Here is a 17,569-nt window from a genome sequence, read left to right as displayed (position 1 = left end):
GTGTCTCAAGGTCAGACTCCTGAAAGAGGTGGCCTGTTGGACAGAATGTCCATCACAGATGGCAGATTGATGTGGTTTATGACTGGCTGCCCTTGGGTCAGGCACTCAGCTTTGGTCCAGTGAGCAGTGCTCTGGGGCACAGAATTGCATGGCACCGGCATGGATGCTCACACCCTTGGCACAGCTCTGTGGACGTGGCAGGCTTTCTCAGGCTAGTCCTCTTAGTGTACTTCCCTTCCTTAAGCCTCCGTCTTCTCGTCCTTAAAATCAAGAACTTGGACCACATGATGCTCACAAGTCCTCCACGTTCTGTGCTGTGTTAGCTATAGGGCAACACCAGCTGCTGTAACAAACAAGCTGGCACTCCACTGGCTTATTACAGCAGACCTTTATTTCTTGCTTATGGACAGTTGGTGTAGAGGACATCTTCCCCTACATGGTGATTCAGGGACTCAGGCTCCTTCCCATCCCATTCCTTTAGGGCCTTTGAGTCCTAAACCAGCAGGTGCGGGAAGGAGAGGGTAGAAAAACCACACTTGCTTCTTAACTGTCTTAGCCCAGAAGTATCACACATCACTTCTGCTCACATCCCATTGGTAGCCTTGATCCCGTGTTTATTCCTAGACTCCTTGGTGGGCTGGGGAGTATGCCCACTGGCTGGGCCGGTCCTTGCCAGCAACAGCTTCACTTTATGGCAAGGGAGCAGGAATTCCTTGTGGACAGCTAGCCCCGGTTCTGCCACATGCGTGGGGTTCAGTTTTGAACTTGTCTCCAGCCACTTCTCCCAGCAAATTGTCTTGTTTCCAAGGAGAATCTTGAAGCCAGTGGTGCTAGTTTCCTAGTTTATTGCCTTGAGGCAGAGTCCTACTTTATTGCCTGTAATAATTCTTACAGCTAGCCGAAGAGGCCTCAACTTCTGGGCAAAGCTCCAGTAGCTCAAGGAGCCAGTGCCCACAGCCAGTGAGAGGCAGCAAGAGTCTTGGAGAGAGGAACTAGGAGAGCAGTTCCTGCTTTTGCATGAGAAAGCATGGGAAGGGCGGTAGAGCAGAAGAATAGCCAGTAGTGTTCCCAAACAAGGAAGGAGGCCACCCACTTGCTGTCATTTCTCTGGTAAATATTTGACTGGATGTTTGCCTTTCGCTGAGGTTTTATTTTTGGGTTCTGGGCAGAACGTCAGAACATCAGAAGCAGTCATCACCAAGAGGCAAGAGAAGCCCAAAGAACCGTCCAGAGAAGCAGATTGCTCACCAGAGCTGCAGGCAGTGCTTTTCCACCAAGATGCTTTCCTCAAACGCAAGGTGAGTTATCAGGGTCAGGCTTGAGACAAGTCATGCTGGACAACTGTATGTTCCTGGCAACTGTATTCTTCTTCTTTTTTTTTGGCCATGCCCTGACCAGGGATTGAACCTGGGCCCCTGCCAGTGAGAGCACCGAGTCCTAACCACTGTACCGCCAGGGAGTTCCCCCTTTTTTTTAAATAAAAAAATTTTAATTGATGTATAGTTGAGGTACAGTATTAGTTACAGGTGTACAATGATTCACAGTTTTTAAGTGAATACCCTCCAAATCCATCCATGTTGTTGCAAATGGCAAAATTTTGTTCTTTTTATGGCTGAATAGTATTCTATTGTACATATGTTCCACATCTTCTTTATCCATTCATCTGTTGACGGACACTTAGGTTGCTTCCGTATCTTAGCTACTATGAATAGTGCTGCTATGAACATTAGGGTGCATGTATCTTTTCAAATAAGTGTTTTTGTTATTTTCTGATATATACCCAGGAGTGGAATTGCTGGGTCACATGGTAGTTCTATTTTTAGTTTTTTGCGAAACCTGGCAACTGTCTTCTTTGCTATGGTGATTCATGGAACCGGGAGGAGGGCATGGTTTACCTAATTTGTAGGCAGCTGGCACAATGGGTCGGTGAATAGATTTCTGTTCATCTTCAGTTTAGAGCCACAGAGTGGAGAGGGAAGAGCGCAGATACGGTGTTAGCAGACCTGGGCTTGAGTCCTGGCTCTGTAGTTTCTAGCAGATCTTAAAGCCTTGGTTTCCTTATCTATTAATCAGGTGTAATAACCCCTGTCCTACCTAACCCACAGCTTTGTGAAGATCATCTGAGAAAAGAGTGTGAAAGGACTTTGAGAGCTGTACAGTCCCATCTAGAAGCGTTCTCACTCAAACATATAAACTTAAACACTTCATTTTAAATGATCCCAGTACTAAAAAGGCTGCTCAAAAATAGAACAAATATTAGAGCCATCACTTTCTGGTGTCACAGTGTTCTCTGTTTAGATTGTCAAAGGATGTTATTGTGGGGATGGAAAAATAATTTTCCCTTCTAGGGAAAGAACCCTTCTAGGTTCTTGACTGAGACACCCCTGTAATAAAAAGATTAACAGGAGAAAAACAAACAAATTTAATAATATGTATGCCTCCTGTATACATGGGAGATACCCAGGAAAATAGAGTAACTCCCCCAAATGGCTGAAGCTGTCACCCTAAATACCATCTTCAGCTAAAGGCAAAAGAAAATGTTGGGGTTGAGGAGTTAGTTATAGGAGGTTATCAGGAAAAGCACAGTAAACAAGGGTAAGGTCATTATGCAGATTTAAATAATTGTTTTCTACATTGATAAGAGTTTCTAGAGATAAGGTCATCTTACCTTGTCTACCTTATCTACCATTCCTGGTACAGTGAGGAAGACACCCTTACAAACAAGAGATTTCCCCCATACATGTAAATGTCTGCTACAAAAGCTCCATTTTTAGAGCTTCCCCTATGTCTGCAGTTTCTTAAAAATAACCATGTTAAAATAATCCTTATGCTGAGTAGGCATATCTTGGGGTGACAAATTCTTCCCCCCTTCATCCCACCTTTGAAACTTCAAACAAGTTTCACAGTCCAGAAGCTGAGTTGACAAATTGCTCCATATCTCATTGAACCTGTCTCAGTAGTGAGAATAGGTCAGCTTAGTTAAACAGTTGTGTCTCATTTCAGGAGGTGGTCTTGCAGGTGTGCTCCCAGAGTTAGGCCTAGATAGTGCCAGTGGTCAGGTATTTATTAAGAGGCATTTCTATGGAAACGGAAGAAAACTAAAGCTTAATGGTTGGAGAAGACTCTAAACGACTTTCTGAGCCCAGGAGGCAGCCAGTCAAGAAGATTTTCTCTATGTTAGGGTTGAACCATCTTTTGCAGTTTGAGTGTCTCTGATGATGTCATCAGGTGTTCAGTTACACTTTCTGAGTGGCCCACAAAGCAACAGGCACAAGCAATGTCTAAATATGAGCTGTTATGGTGATTTCTCTGAAGTGTATATCAAGCCATTCACATTCAGTTTGCAGGGTTTCAGGGAAAAGGGCAGCTTTTGTTTTTAGTGATTCCAAGTCAAAAAGGTGGGAGTAAATTGGAAACATTAGTTTGGAGATTTGTGGCCGGATATTTGAGGAAACTAGAATTCAGGATCCAGTCCAGTTTACGGGTAGAGAACAAAACCCCAGAGACAATTAACAGAACTAGAATCTTATCTACAAGTGTGTATTATAGTTTCTACTGAAACATAATTTTTCTAAAATCACCCTTATTTCTATCAAAGATAGCCAAATGAAGACTAATTTGTTCACAAAATAGGTCTAGTTTCAATAAACTTGTCCCGATTATTTGTGCAAGTGCAGCAAGAATAGCAGTTGACCATGTAGGGTCTTTTAAATATTCTTTGCTGGCTTTTCATAAGGAATTTCAGATTGAACTTTTTGTTTGTTTGTTTGTTTGTTTTTGCGGTACGCGGGCCTCTCACTGTTGTGGCCTCTCCCATTGCGGAGCATGGGCTCCGGATGTGCAGGCCCAGCGGCTATGGCTCACGGGCCCAGCCGCTCCGCGGCATGTGGGATCTTCCCGGACCGGGGCACGAGCCCGTGTCCCCTGCATCGACAGGCGGACTCTCAACCACTGTGCCACCAGGGAAGCCCCAGATTGAACTTTTAAAAGCATCTAGAGGAAAAAAAAAATAAAAGCATCTAGAGGTCAGGAAGCCAAGTCAAAGACTTTCCATCAGACTTTGCCTTAATGCTTATAGATTTGAGTTGATTCCTCTCTTTTTGAGGTCCCCCAAGTATCCTGTACCTGCCAGGAAGGGACTTTCCTTACTAACCTGGTAAGACTGTCAGGAACCCTGAAAGCAAGGTACCAGGCTGTTTTTCCAAGGGGATTTATTGTCTCTATAAACTCAGCCTTAATTATTTAAAACTGTCTTGTCATATCTGATTCTATGAATCTTCTCAAATCTGACATTCCAACCAAAGCTTCGATAATATAACAAATGTTTCCAATTGTGTCCTGTTACAAGAAGAATAGATTCTTATTAACTTATGCAAATAAATATTTTGTCATAAAGAACATTCACTAAGCTTCCAAATTCTGAAGGGATCAGGTAGGGAGAGAAAGTAATTGTTTCATCCTTATTCACAAAGGTGAATTGCTCTATCAAATTGCTCTAAGTCATAGGTAGCTTAAGAGAAAAAGTTTCCTTAATATTAAAGAACTTAATCTGGAAAAACAAAACATTAAGGAACCAACAATGTTTCAGACAAAAAGTCATAAAATTATAATCATCATCATCAGTTCGTTCAGTCTGTTATTAATTCTTGTTCTGCTTAAAGCCAGTTTTTTCATCAGTTCTGGAGATTCTTACTCAGTTCAGTTTTATGATCTTTAAGTTATCAGAAATCTGTGCTTGCCAGAGTCCTTTCCATGAATCTCCTTGAAGATGAAGCACACTTGCAAACACTTCTGCAAAAGCATCAGAGTAAAACAGTAACTTCTGTAAATGGCAAAGACTTAAAAGTGGCCATGGTTAAAGATCTGATTAGAGTTCATTACAATGCGATTGACAAAGAAATTTGGTTATCTCTGTAACAGACAACATTCTAGTTATTATTAAGGTAATTACTAGAATTATGACTGATTAACATTATACCAGACATATCAAAATTTTAGGAATTTCATACAATTTCTGGAATGCTTATATACCTATACAAATACAACTTAAAGAAGGCTTAGTATTATGTCTTACTTGACAGTGCTTTCCATATAATTTAACATATCAATAAGCCTCTATCTCTCTATCTTTAAGGAGAGGAAATCTTTTGAGATGTTCCAGGGGCCCTCTGGAAAATCCCCAAATTACTTCCATGTCAAAAAGACTTTAGTTAGAGTTTGATTTGGCAAAGTTTGTCAAAAATATCAAGAAGTTTGGACACTTGACTAAGAATCACACTATGAAACAATACATAGTTGTCTACTTAACCAAAGTGACAATAAAAGATTTTAAAGGCAAATAGAGATCGTTACACAGTTGTGAGCAAAACTTATCTCTTTTAATATTGAGATGATTCAGTTCTCTTAAATAATCAAAGACCTGATTAAGACAACATGTAGCACAGGAAATTATTTTGATAAAACACCAAATCTTTGCTTTCTAGGCAGATTACTTAAGAGGTAAAGAAAAACCTTTCACAACTTCTTATCAGGAGAAGACCAATAGTCCAATAGAACTTTGTCCTTTTAACAGATGAAAGAAAATCAAGTTCCAGTTTTATATAAGTACACTATTAAGGCTTATTTTAAATACCCTTATAATAACAATTCAGATTCAGCCAGCTTGATTACACAACGTAAAATTCTCTTTCTCTCCCCCTTCAACTTTCTATATACATTTAGTTTATCCTTTATTTTCCACCTTCCCATTCTGAAATAACCAGCTTTACTTTAGGACAAAATCACTTTCATTTCCTTCAACAGAAATGCATCTGCATACATCATATCTTTTCTTAGGTAAAAATATATCTTACTTTTCTTGCATACAGAGTTGTTTCCCATATTATTTCTGGTACCTTTAATTACATATATTAATTAGAATTCTTAACCCTTAGCAACCTTAACTTCTGGTGAAAACTAAGAAGTGAGCAATTGTGAACTCTTATACCAGAATTCCGTAGACTGGCAAATTTATGAATACATTTCGTAATTTTGAAGCGTACACTTTTTCATAGTACAATCTTTCAGTGTGGCACAAAATACATTTACTAATAAACCCAAATATCTTTAGTTTCTCTGTAATAATAAGAGTCAGTAAACCTGTGTTCAGTAATTAATGTTTCACTGTTTCATCTTATTTGGAAATGACCTAGATATTCAATGAGATTCCATTATTTAACTTAGCTTAGCAAAACTTTAAGGTTTCAAGTTACCAAAAAGATTTTGGTAGCTATTTTTAATTAGAATACCATACACATATTTATTGCTGAAAAGTTCACCTGAAAACTCTTATCCCATTTACCTCTATCTACATCACTTCTTCCCAACAATTATGTTTAGACTATTCACAAAAATCTAATGAGACATTAGACAAAGTCAGCCATCATCCCAAGCTATTTTCCTTGCTGACCAGTTTTGCAACAGAGATAACGTTATCTATGTATTTATGAGAGTTTTAGAATACCCAATCCTTACAAACACGTGTCCTTCAACCCACATAAATAGAGCTCTTTATACATTAATTTCGACAATACCACGTGGAGGTAGAGAGATATCACATCTCTACAACATACATGTATAAACATACATAAACATACAGACAGATGCAAACAAGACCTTATAACTGTTGTTCTAAAATTTTAGCCATGAGACACATACAATAATACAAAACTCACTAGCTTATAAAAGAACAGTTGGATTCAAACTTTGTTTTGGCAGTTGTCACCTGCTCAGATGGCTAAAGCTTTTTACTAAGATTTGTGGGAGGACATTTAAGATTTTTCATTAGTCTGATTTCCACATAGTTCCTTCTCTTCTGCTTCTGATGAGAAACTTCTCCCTAAAGTTTGCTTTTCAAAGAATGGTTCTTAGGTCCCAGAGAAGATGAATGTAGAAAATGTACATCAAGAAGGCACAGAGAAAGTACTCAAGTTTTCTCCAAGGAGTTTTGGGGTATATTTGCCTATTATTAGAGGTCTAGAGTAATTACTATTTAAAATTGTCCTTCTTTTTCTTAAGTGCAGTACAACTCTGTTTCTGAAATCCCAGTATCTACAAGCATTTTAAGATGAAAAGGGGAGATTTGGGGATTGATAAGGCTAGGTGGACTTTGAATTGTTTCTAGAGCCACATTTCTGGTTTTGTAGAGATTTGCAAGACAAAGACAATTGTTTTCTATTTCGGAGAATTGGGTTGTAACCTGAATATCAAGAGACTGACCCACCCATCCAACTAAATTTGCTGCTTTGTATAAGGGTGATTTCCTATTGAGATGGAAATAAAAAGATTTCTACATTAGAGAGTTTCAGGGTTTAATAGACTGAAAAAGCCTGTCTAAGGTGTTTTAAACAAAGGCCTTATTTCTGAGTGCATATTCAACCTTGGACCAATTCACCTTAGGGGGGAAAGCCTCTACAATTGCTCTATCAGCCTCTGAATATCAGCCTCTATTGAACCATTTCCGAGTCATTTGTAGGAGGGCCTGGGAGAGATTCTGGCTGTCTGATTCCTCTGTGAGGGTTTTTTTTCCCAGGGGCCCGCCTGGCTTGTCTGCTAACTAATAATCATGCGTGGGAAGAATACCCCTTAACAGCCAATCTAGGTCTCTGTGAGTGGGGTTGTGAATGGTCACTGATCTTTCCAACTCCTCTCTTAGTTTGGTAGGATCTTCTGAAAGTAGAGGTAAAAGGGCTTGGTAATTGAAAAGATCTGCGTTTACTTCACCTCTCTAAAGCTTTATCCTTGAAGTTGGAATAATAGTCCATGCTGCATAGGTTGTAAAAAGACTGAGATAATAACTGTAGAGACCATACATAGCCCAATGTCCAGCATGTGATAAACCTTCAATGAACGATAGCTATTATTATTTTACTAAGTGAAAATAAATGAAAATGAATGTTGATTTACTGGACAGTTAAGAATGGTAGGGAGCAGAAAATGGGCTTTTGTCTTCTTCAATCACCAATTTTTTGCATGGTAACTCTGTCTGAAGTTGTCAGATAGGTGTGAAAACATTCTCATACACTCCCTCCGAAAGGAGGGTACCTACCAGGTGCAGATCATTCCTCTCAGTACAGCAAGCTCAAAATGAATGGGCAAGGTCAAAAGGAAAATAAACAGAGATCTGGACACACAGAAGAGAAAACAGAGAGGCCCTGGGAGAAGATGGAATAAAGACAGGCCAGACACAAAAGGTCAATCAATATCTCTTCTTAAAATTAGCACCCGTGGGGACTTCCCTGGCGGTCCAGTGGTTAAGACTCCACCCTTCCAATGCAGGGGGCGCGGGTTGGATCCCTGGTCCAGGAACTGAGATCCCACATGCCGAGCGGTGCAAAAAAAAAAAAAAAAAAATTAGCACTTGTATTTGAGTCCCACTGTGGACAAGTGACAGGCTCCCTCTGACCCGTGCTCTCTGATGACCCAGTGAGACCTTGGGATGAGAGTGCTTTATAAACTGTAAAGCACTGTTATTTCCCACAGTGCCCTGCTCAGAACAGGGGAAGATCTCGCAGCCCCTCTGCCCTGGGGGAGAGCTCTGTTCCCAACTTGACTGAGCTGATTCTGTCTCTCTGAGTCAGTTAACCAGGTGGTGGTGGAGCCAAGGCACCCAGCCAGGGTGTCCAGCTCTTTGGTACTGTGGCTCCTGTGTCTCTCCGTAACGCCAGTGTCCGCCCCCCCTCCCCCGGGAGGGGCCCCAGGGTCTGCGGGGGGCCGGGCTGCTGCTTGGAATCCTCCACTCCCACCTCGTGGAATAGCGTCTGTGGGAGGGAGTTGTGGGGAAGGTGGAAGCAGGCCTGAGAACCAGCAAGCATGGTGCTTCCCAGTTAACAAAGCACCATTCATACCCATTCTCTAATGATCTAGGGAAGTAGATCACATCCATTCTACAGATGAAGCAACCAAGGCTTCAGGAGGAGAAATGATTTACCCCAGGTCGCAAGGTCTCTGACTCCAAATCCCTGGCTTTTCCTCTGGGCAGATCTGAGGACCCACATGGGCATGAAAACCCACCTATACACACTGTCTGGTGGAGGTTACCAACCAGAGCCGAGAATTCCTACCTGTAAAGCAAGGTCCAAATGGATGGGAGTAGTCAAGGCAAAGAAGCAGAAAACAGATTTGGACACACAGAGAAGACAGAGACCCTGGGGGAAAAATGGAATCAAAAAAGGGTATCAATGTGTATTTTATTATGGAACTTCCCCTGATCTCACAGTCACTGAAAGTGACAGACAGGGACAAACCAATAGGCAGTAAGAGAGAGAAGCACAGAAAGACACATGGAACTTTCTGGGAAGGGTGTCAGAGGCAAGCCTGTGGGGGATGGAGGAGCTGGGAGGAAAACAGAAGGGACAGTCAGCAAGGTGGCAGCCTGTGTGGGTTTTGTGATAGTCGTGGACTTTATTTTATTTTAAAAATTTAAACTTTTTATTATGGATGTGTACACAGTTATACAAGAGAAGAGAGAATAATATAAAGAACCCCCTATTCCCATCACCCAACTCCAGCAATTGTCAACACATGGGCAGTCCCCTGGACACCCCTGCCCACTCCCCCTCCTCAGACAGCCTATCATTTCCTCATGGATTTCATCTTGAGGGGGAGTTTGCTTTCCCCCACACCATTCTTAAAGTTGTGCGTACACCAATGACCTGCACACACATCCACTCTCAAACCTTCACAAGCACCCGCAATTCTCATGTGTTTGTGCCGAAAGAACTCACACTGCCCTGCCCATAGGAACAGAAAAATTCATTCAAGAGTCATGGAGGATGACAGCTGTCAGTTACTTACGTGGTCATCCACGTTGCCAGGGTTCAAGTCCTGGCTCCACTGCTCACTGGCTGGGTGAGCTTGGACGGGTTTCCTCATCTTCTGGAGCCTCAGTTTTCTCATCTGTGAAATGGGGTGATGATAGTACCTCTCACAGGCCTGTTGTGAAGCTGAAATTAGTTAATAAAAGCATAACCCTTAAGGTATAGCTTGGTGCACAGTAGGCCCTTGAGAAACATTAGCTTTCCATCCATCCATTTAGGAAACGTTAGTGGGCACCTGCTGTTGCCACGTTGGGCCAGGAGCTGTGCACATGAGAAGAATGAGGAAGGTCCCTGCCCCCTAGTATCTCCCCATCCAGTGGGGGACACAGACGCAAGAAAACTTTTCCACGCAGTGGGCTGGCTGCTGTGACTGTGGGCTGAGTCCCAAGCAGTCCAACCTTCTCAATTTACAAGTGACCAAACTGAGACCACGGGCCCCCCTGAGCCTAAGGAGGCACAGCACTTAGCAGCAGAGCTGGGTGGCCTCGGAATGGTTTCTCCTGGCCAGCCACCTTTATGTGAGAGCCTCAGGGGAAGCTGGTGGCTCTGGAGGACAGCGGGGCCAGTCTGGGCAAGGGTGCTCTGGGCCCCCCTGCCTGCAGTGTGGAGCAGGACACTGGTCACAGGGCCAGGTATGTGCAGCGCTCTGGCTACTGGTTAACCAGGTGAAGGACTTCAGTCCACTGTGTGGTCAGGGGCCCAGGGCAGGGGAGTCCCGGATACCCCTTCACCTAGCAGGAGGCCAGGGATGCCAGGCCAGCTGCCCATGACGTGCACTGGATTGGGGCTGGGGAGGCGCTCAGTCTGGAGACGGCTCACCCCAGATGCTCCAGGGACAGAGGAGCAGATGGGGTCCGGCATCTGAGGAGGTAGAAACAGCCAGTGAGAGTTCCCTTTCAACCCAATGAAAGAAAATCCTTTTCTTTGGTCCAAAAGCAGGGAATGGACGGGAAAGTTCAATACTGACTGAGCACTGGACTCTCACTGTATCTAATCCTCACGGCAGCCTGTAAGGGAGTATTAGATCCATTTTCAGGATGAGAAGAGTAAGGCCCAGAGAGGGGCAGGGCCCCTCTACGGGCACACAGCTAATGATTGCTGGAGTGGGGCTCACTCCCAGGTCCAGCACTTTTCCCTCTGGGCCCCCTTACTCGATGAGATGGAAGGGGCGACTTGGAGGATTCCCACCACTGGAGGTGCCCAGATGAGGCTTCGTGGCTGCCCATGTGTGGGGGGCTGGAGGCAGGTCCTGGGGGCATTCAAACCACCATGGCCTTGGGTTCCAGAGCCTTTGAGTGACCAGGCAGGAGTCTGTGAGTCCGTGGCCAAGGGTGGACTGGAGTGTCTCACATCACGGGTGTGGACAGGGTGCAGCTCAGCCATGTGCTTGCCCAGCACGCAGAGTACACAGACGTTTCCCTCTCTCCCGCCCACCTTCCTCCCCTTCCTTTTCCCCCTTCACTCATTCATTCAGCACTTGCTTGGATTTGTTATGTACCTTGTCCCTAGTCAGAAGCTGGGGGTGGGGTGGGGTGGGGGATGGTAGGAGTTCAAAGTGGAATGAAGCATGTTTCTTGCTTATGAAAAGCCCAGTCTGAAAGTGAGAGATTAAGCATGAAAAAATGCACCTGTAGCAGGAAGCAGAAGTGATGAGCACCAGAGAGCACTGCAGGCTAAGTCTGGGGGAGGGTGGAGTGTCCTTTCCAGGTGACTCCGGCCTCAGGGGGGTGAACAAAGAGGCTGGTGCAACAGTTCCAGACAAGTGATAGGGCCTGAGCTAAAGAGTTTGCAAATGACCTTACCTGCTGTCTATCCATCAGAACAAGGCCTGGTATTCGGGAACCCTGCAGTGCAAAGACCAATACTTGCTGAAGGTGTCAGGAGTCAGAGGCCTTCAGGGGTGCACAGCCCCTACCCTAGCAGTCACCTCATAGTCAAGTCTTTTTTTTCCAAACAGCTGGTTGACACCCATTCGCGGGTTGTAAAATTAATTTCGTGTTTACGGCCAGCATTTTACAAAATGGGATGGAAAAGAACAAAATGAATAGAATTGAATTGAATTAAAGTTACCAGAGATCATATTAATGGTATTGTTTTATGAAAATTTGTTTTGCACACATGTATCCGAACTGGGTCATGGCTATAATGTATATTTGACTTGTAGTCAAAAAACTTAAAAACACTGATCTGGTCCAACCCCCTCATTTTGCAGAGCTTTGGGAGAAGAGGGTAGGGTGGGGCACTGGCCCGCTCCTGTGTTCTCTCTGCTAAACTTGTCTTTCTCCTAAAGCATAGTTTATATTGACATAGGTCTCCAAACTCAGCCATCCTCATTATTCCTGACCACTCCCAGAACCAGTGTCCCATCTGCCCAGTGGTGTGCCAGGAAATGTGTAGTAACTGGCTCCCTGAAAAAAGTATGCATATACTTACATAAGTTTAATATAAATTGTACTGTTAGAATAGATTATCACGCAAAATTTACAAATAATAAAATATACAATGATCTTTCTTGCAGATTGCACAGAGCCAATTAAATCTCAAAGAATGCTTTCATTGATTTTTGCCAAATTCTTGTGTCTGTAGCCAACCTGCCATTGACCCGTGAGGTTATTTTCGACATGAATGTTGGTTGATATTTTTATTGACATTAATGAGTAACACAGATGTGAAACAATGGAGACAAGGTATATATAAGTTAGAACTTCACTCATTTGTCAATGTCAGTTGCCAGAAACTATTTTTTCAATGAATGGGATAAGAGTTTTAAATTCTAGAAGAATATTTCCTCTTTTTCTTTTTTCTTTTGCTATTCACAATGTAATGGCTACAAACATATGTTTAAATTTAATCTGCCTTGTTAACATTTTCTCTGTCACTTTCTAGACAGTCTGCAGAACAGTAAATCAAAGCCTGATTTGTAGTGTTCACCCATTTCCCTGGTATAAATTCCCCCAGCATGGCTAATTTCAAGCTAACAACATGATGTTGCTGACATGGAGATGTGAAGAGAGGCACGGTAGTGGCACAGACCATAACATAGAGTTTTCATGGTGCAGGTATAACAGATGTAAATAACCTCTAGAGAATAAATCATAGCAAAACGTAGCAAAATAATTAGGAAGTGATGGGTTTTGAGGCTTTACTACCTTCCTTTTAAATAACTTATTTAATTATACATTTATATAATTTAATTTTTACCAGTGGTGGTGTTTAACAACCGGCTTGCAAAATTCCTGATAATGTGACAGTTCCAAGCTGGTACAAGCCAGCCTGAGCACACTATTACATCTACCTCCGACCCCAAGGCAGGACTGTGGGGAGGCTGTGTGTTAGAGGATTGATGGGATTCACAAAGGCAGGCCAGGGCTGGCCCAGAGTCAGACACCCCAGCACACAGGCTACTGCATTGCTGGAGGCATCACATGGACGGGCACGTGTGCGCGCGCACGCACACACACACACACACACACACACACACTGCACATACCTCTCCCTCCTTCCCAACCCTTCTCTGCACTCAGAAGTGGGAACCAGGTCAGGGTCCCGCTCACTGAGCCCCTTGAGCTGGACCTGAAGTAGTCCTGGGCTTCGTGATGTTTTCTGCCCACTGGCCCTCTCTGGGCCTCAGCTTCCTGAGGGAACTTCCCTTGGAATTTAACAGACATGCCCTTATCCTGTCTGTGCCAGGTGCTGGGCTGGACTTGGGATCAGAGATGAGTCAGCCATAGCCCGGAAGGTCAGAGAATGCTAGGAGCTCCAAGGGGCCACATGAGCCAGCAGCGGGGGCTGGGAGGATGGTGACATGCAGGGGTGCCTGGCTCCCAGCCTCACCTCCTCCTGGGCAAGTTAGGTAACCTCTCCTGGCTTCAGTTCCTCATTATGAAAAGGAGGTAATACAATCTACCTCACAAGATTCTTGTAAAGATTAAATAAGGTAATATAAAATAGCAGGATTCCTAGGACATAGTGACACACAATAAAGTGACATTAATCAATAAAAGTTATTATCATATGTTTAACTTATGACTATAATTTATTTATTTTATTTATTTATTTTTGGCTGAGTTGGGTCTTCGTTGCTGTGCGCAGGCTTTCTCTGGTTGCGGTGAGCAGGGGCTACTCTTCATTGCAGTGGCTTCTCTTGTTGCGGAGCACGGGCTCTAGGAGCCTGGATTTCAGGAGTTGTGGCACGCGGGCTCTGGAGCGCAGGCTTAGTTGCTCCGCAGCATGTGGGATCTTCCCAGACCAGGGCTCAGACCCGTGTCCCCTGCATTGGCAGGTGAATTCTTAACCACTGCGCCACCAGGGAAGCCCTAACTTGTGACTATAGAGTGATAATGTTAGGACCAAAGGAATCAGGACTGCGGGAGCACAGAGACGCCCCACCAAGGCCATCAGGCAATCAGCGTGGGGTGTTGGAGAAAGGAGTTGGGAACGCAGACGACCCTTGCTCTAGATGCACCAGCTGTGTGTCCTTGCTTGTTTCACCCTCATAGCTTTTTATTTTCAATATTTTTTAAATAATGAAAGATTTGTAATTTATGCCCTATCACAGAACAAATCTTGCATGTTTTCACTTTATGCTGATTCCTGGGCGACTTCCCTTCAGATGGTGTTTTATTGCTTTGGCATAAAGTCCAGTCTTTTCCCTGTTTACAAAAGCAAGCCATTCATTCATTCGACATGTGTTTATTACTGTGTATTTTGTGTCAAGCACTGTTCTAAGCAGCTATCAAGCAATGCATCTGTGTACTACCCTTGGGAACTTCAAGAAAATCATTAAAAAAAAGTAGAATGAATGCAAATCTTACAACCCAGAGATGACCACTCTTCACAACTTGGGATCATATTGTTTTATAATTTTTTTTTTCACTTAACAGTGTATCATAAACACAGTTCCAAGCTATCATCAGTGGAAATCGGATTTCCTACATTTGGGGGTGCTGTTTGGCTGCTGCCCTGCAAAAGCTGTTTACCCCTCAACAGATCTGCCCCTCAAGCCCTGGACCCACTAGGAAGCAGTATGAGTCTCAGAGACCAAGAAGGGGCTCTCAGTGGCCTTCTAACTTGGATTGACTCCAGTGCCTGCTTCATCTATTCACTGCTGGAGTGAAAGCATAGCTTTCATCTATTCACTGCTGGAGTGAAAGCATAGCTACACTCTCTACTGTCCCTGAGCTCACCTGTTTCTAGCTGCTACCAGACTAACTCTCAGCTCTGCCCTCCAAGCAAAAGACGGGCTCAGCAGTGAATTGGTGTAGGCAGAGTCACCCTGATGAACGAGTTCTGTGGGTCTGTATATCGTAACGTTAGAAATTGCCTTTCTTTATTAAAAGAATTCCATTTCCTTTATTGATTAAATGAAGAAATCAAGTTTAGTCCAATTCCATTTTTGCTTGAAACTACAGGTTATAAACACACATAATTATGGAAGGAGAAAGGGCTTTTAGTTACTACTTTACACATTTGTAAGTATTTTGAATGTTTTACGATGAACATACATTACATTTAAAATGTTATACACACATATGAGGGAGGGAGGGGGGCAGGAAGAGTGAGAATCTTAGCTTTCTAGTACCTGAATTCAGGCACCTCTCTGATTATTTCCATAGTGTATATTTTTTAGAAGTAGAATTCCTAGAAGTGGAATTGCTGTATTTAAAGGTTCTTGGTGTATATTGCAAAGTTAATCCTCAGAATGGTTATACCTCCTTACACTTCTGATTACCAGCAAATGAATACCAACTTGTCTTAGCCTTCACTAATGCTGGCCATTTTTGGCACCAGGGACCGGTTTCATGGAAGACAGTTTTTCCACGGAAGCCGGGTGGTGGCGGGGCGGGGTGGGCGGCGGGAGGGCGCGGTGGGGGCGGGGGGGCCAGGGGGAAGGCGGTGGGGGGGAGGGGGGATGCGGGGGATGGTTCAGGCGGTAATGCGAGCGATGGGGAGCGACGTGGAGCGGTCCATGCCTGGGGCTTGGGGACCCCTGCTGGGTGGTGTTGTTAATAATTCCCACTTTAATAGATAAGACAGCATTTCATCTTAATTTCTCCTTTTATTACTAGTTGAAATTCTAAAAATGTATTGAATATTTTTATTTCTTCTTTGTTGGTGGCTTAATATTCTTTGGACAGTTTTGTTCTTGTGGTGTTTCAATTGTAGTCTTTATTTCATTTTTTTCTCTTCCTGTGTTTGCTGGAGTGATTGAATTTTCATTCCTTCATATACACTTCTTAATACATTGATTTACTTTCTGTTTATATCCTTCTAGTAGCTAACTGTGGATTTTTAGCATACCTACTTAGAATTATATTTTACTTATAAAGCCCAGAAAGAGAAAGCAGGTTTCTACATCATCTTTCTAAACATGACAAGAACTTGGTCATCATTTCACTTCCCTTTGTATCTACACCTGTTCCTACCCACCTCTCCCTTCTTCCATGTGGTGTATCATCTGGTATTTCAACTCCAAATTGGCATTTCAAACATTATATTTCACAATAATTACCTAGATATTTAACACTACATTTTCCTAATTTCTCTGTTTGTTATTCCTCTTAAATTCTTCCCCTTCCTCCTAGATTTACTTGAGAATTTCCTCCAATATTTCTTTCAATGAAGGTCTTTCTGAGTCTTTGTGTTTCTAAAAATGTATGTATATATGTGTATATATTTAAAGTCCTGAGCTCAGGAGTAATGGGAAGTTTTGCTAATTACTTTCTGTGGCTTTTTGCACCCTTCTACTTCCTCCTAGGTTCATTCTTCTTGTAGAGAATTTCCTCTACTCCTTATCTCAGAGAGGTTCTGTATTAACTTCATTTCCTTAGGGCTCCTCTATCTGTTGAATTTTTGGCTCCCTTTGGTGGTGTAATCTTTCCTCATGTGTGATGTTTCTGGGTTGGGTGCTTGTCTTTGTGCTGGAGCTTCCACTGGGATATTTGTTTGGGGGTGGGTGGCAGCTGCTGCCACAGCTAGTACTAAGGTGTGCTTTCAGTGCAGCAGGATGGAGGTACCGCTCAGGTACCTCAGGATGGATGTACCGCTCAGGTACCTCAGGATGGATGTACCGCTCAATGGGGTACCTCAGCAGCTGATCTACATCCAAAGCACCCGGTCCTTCCCAGGTGCCACCTGTGATCTGGAGCACTGCCTTTCTCTCTGTGACCCATGTATACTACTCCCAGAGAGGTTAACCCCATTGCCTCTGGTCGGCCAGCAGGGTGGGAGGACTCTTGGGTCTCTGTGAGACCCCAACTCATCATTCTGTGGTCTGTCGGCAACCCCCACCTGCATCAGCCTCTTGCATATGAGTGTAGAGCACTCTTCTGTGGTCACAGCCTGTAGCCCTGCTGGCTGATGTTTTTTCTCTTTGATCTAGTCCTAACTGCTCTCCATCATTCAGCATCTTCTAGTAGTTTCTGTGTCCCTGATAGATGCCCTTCTTGTTTTCAAATATGGCTATTTTTTTTCTTTCTTAAAAAAAATTCTTTCTGCTATTTTGAGGGTTTTTGTAGAACAAGGAGACGGATGTATGTGCTCAGTTTACTTTCCTAAAAACGGAATTCTAAATTTTATAGTTCTATCACATTTCCGACAGCATGAGTCACCCTCATCTCCCCCCACCACTTCTAAGTTGTCTTATTCCTATGTTTAGACATCACCGTGGAGTACTGGAATTTTAAAAACTTTCAGGGAAGTATGCCATGGTT

At 43.3% G+C, this 17,569-nt stretch overlaps 1 protein-coding gene across 1 annotated transcript in view; it reads left to right on the top strand.

Moving 5' to 3' along the window:
* The first annotated feature begins 1,195 nt into the window (after window positions 1-1,195).
* The window catches only part of LOC309964485 (stimulated by retinoic acid gene 6 protein-like), a 51,469-nt gene continuing 35,095 nt past the window's right edge, over window positions 1,196-17,569 (top strand). Inside the window, 1 exon segment of the mRNA XM_082843542.1 lies at window positions 1,196-1,298. Coding sequence (XP_082699668.1) covers window positions 1,279-1,298 — 20 coding nt within the window. The 5' untranslated portion in view covers window positions 1,196-1,278.

Source organism: Leucopleurus acutus (assembly GCF_964270905.1).
Source record: "Leucopleurus acutus genome assembly, chromosome: 7".
In the NCBI taxonomy this organism is placed as follows: Eukaryota; Metazoa; Chordata; class Mammalia; order Artiodactyla; family Delphinidae; genus Leucopleurus; species Leucopleurus acutus.
The sequence above is the reverse complement of the archived record's forward strand: the minus strand, read 5'-3'. Positions and strand labels throughout refer to the sequence as shown.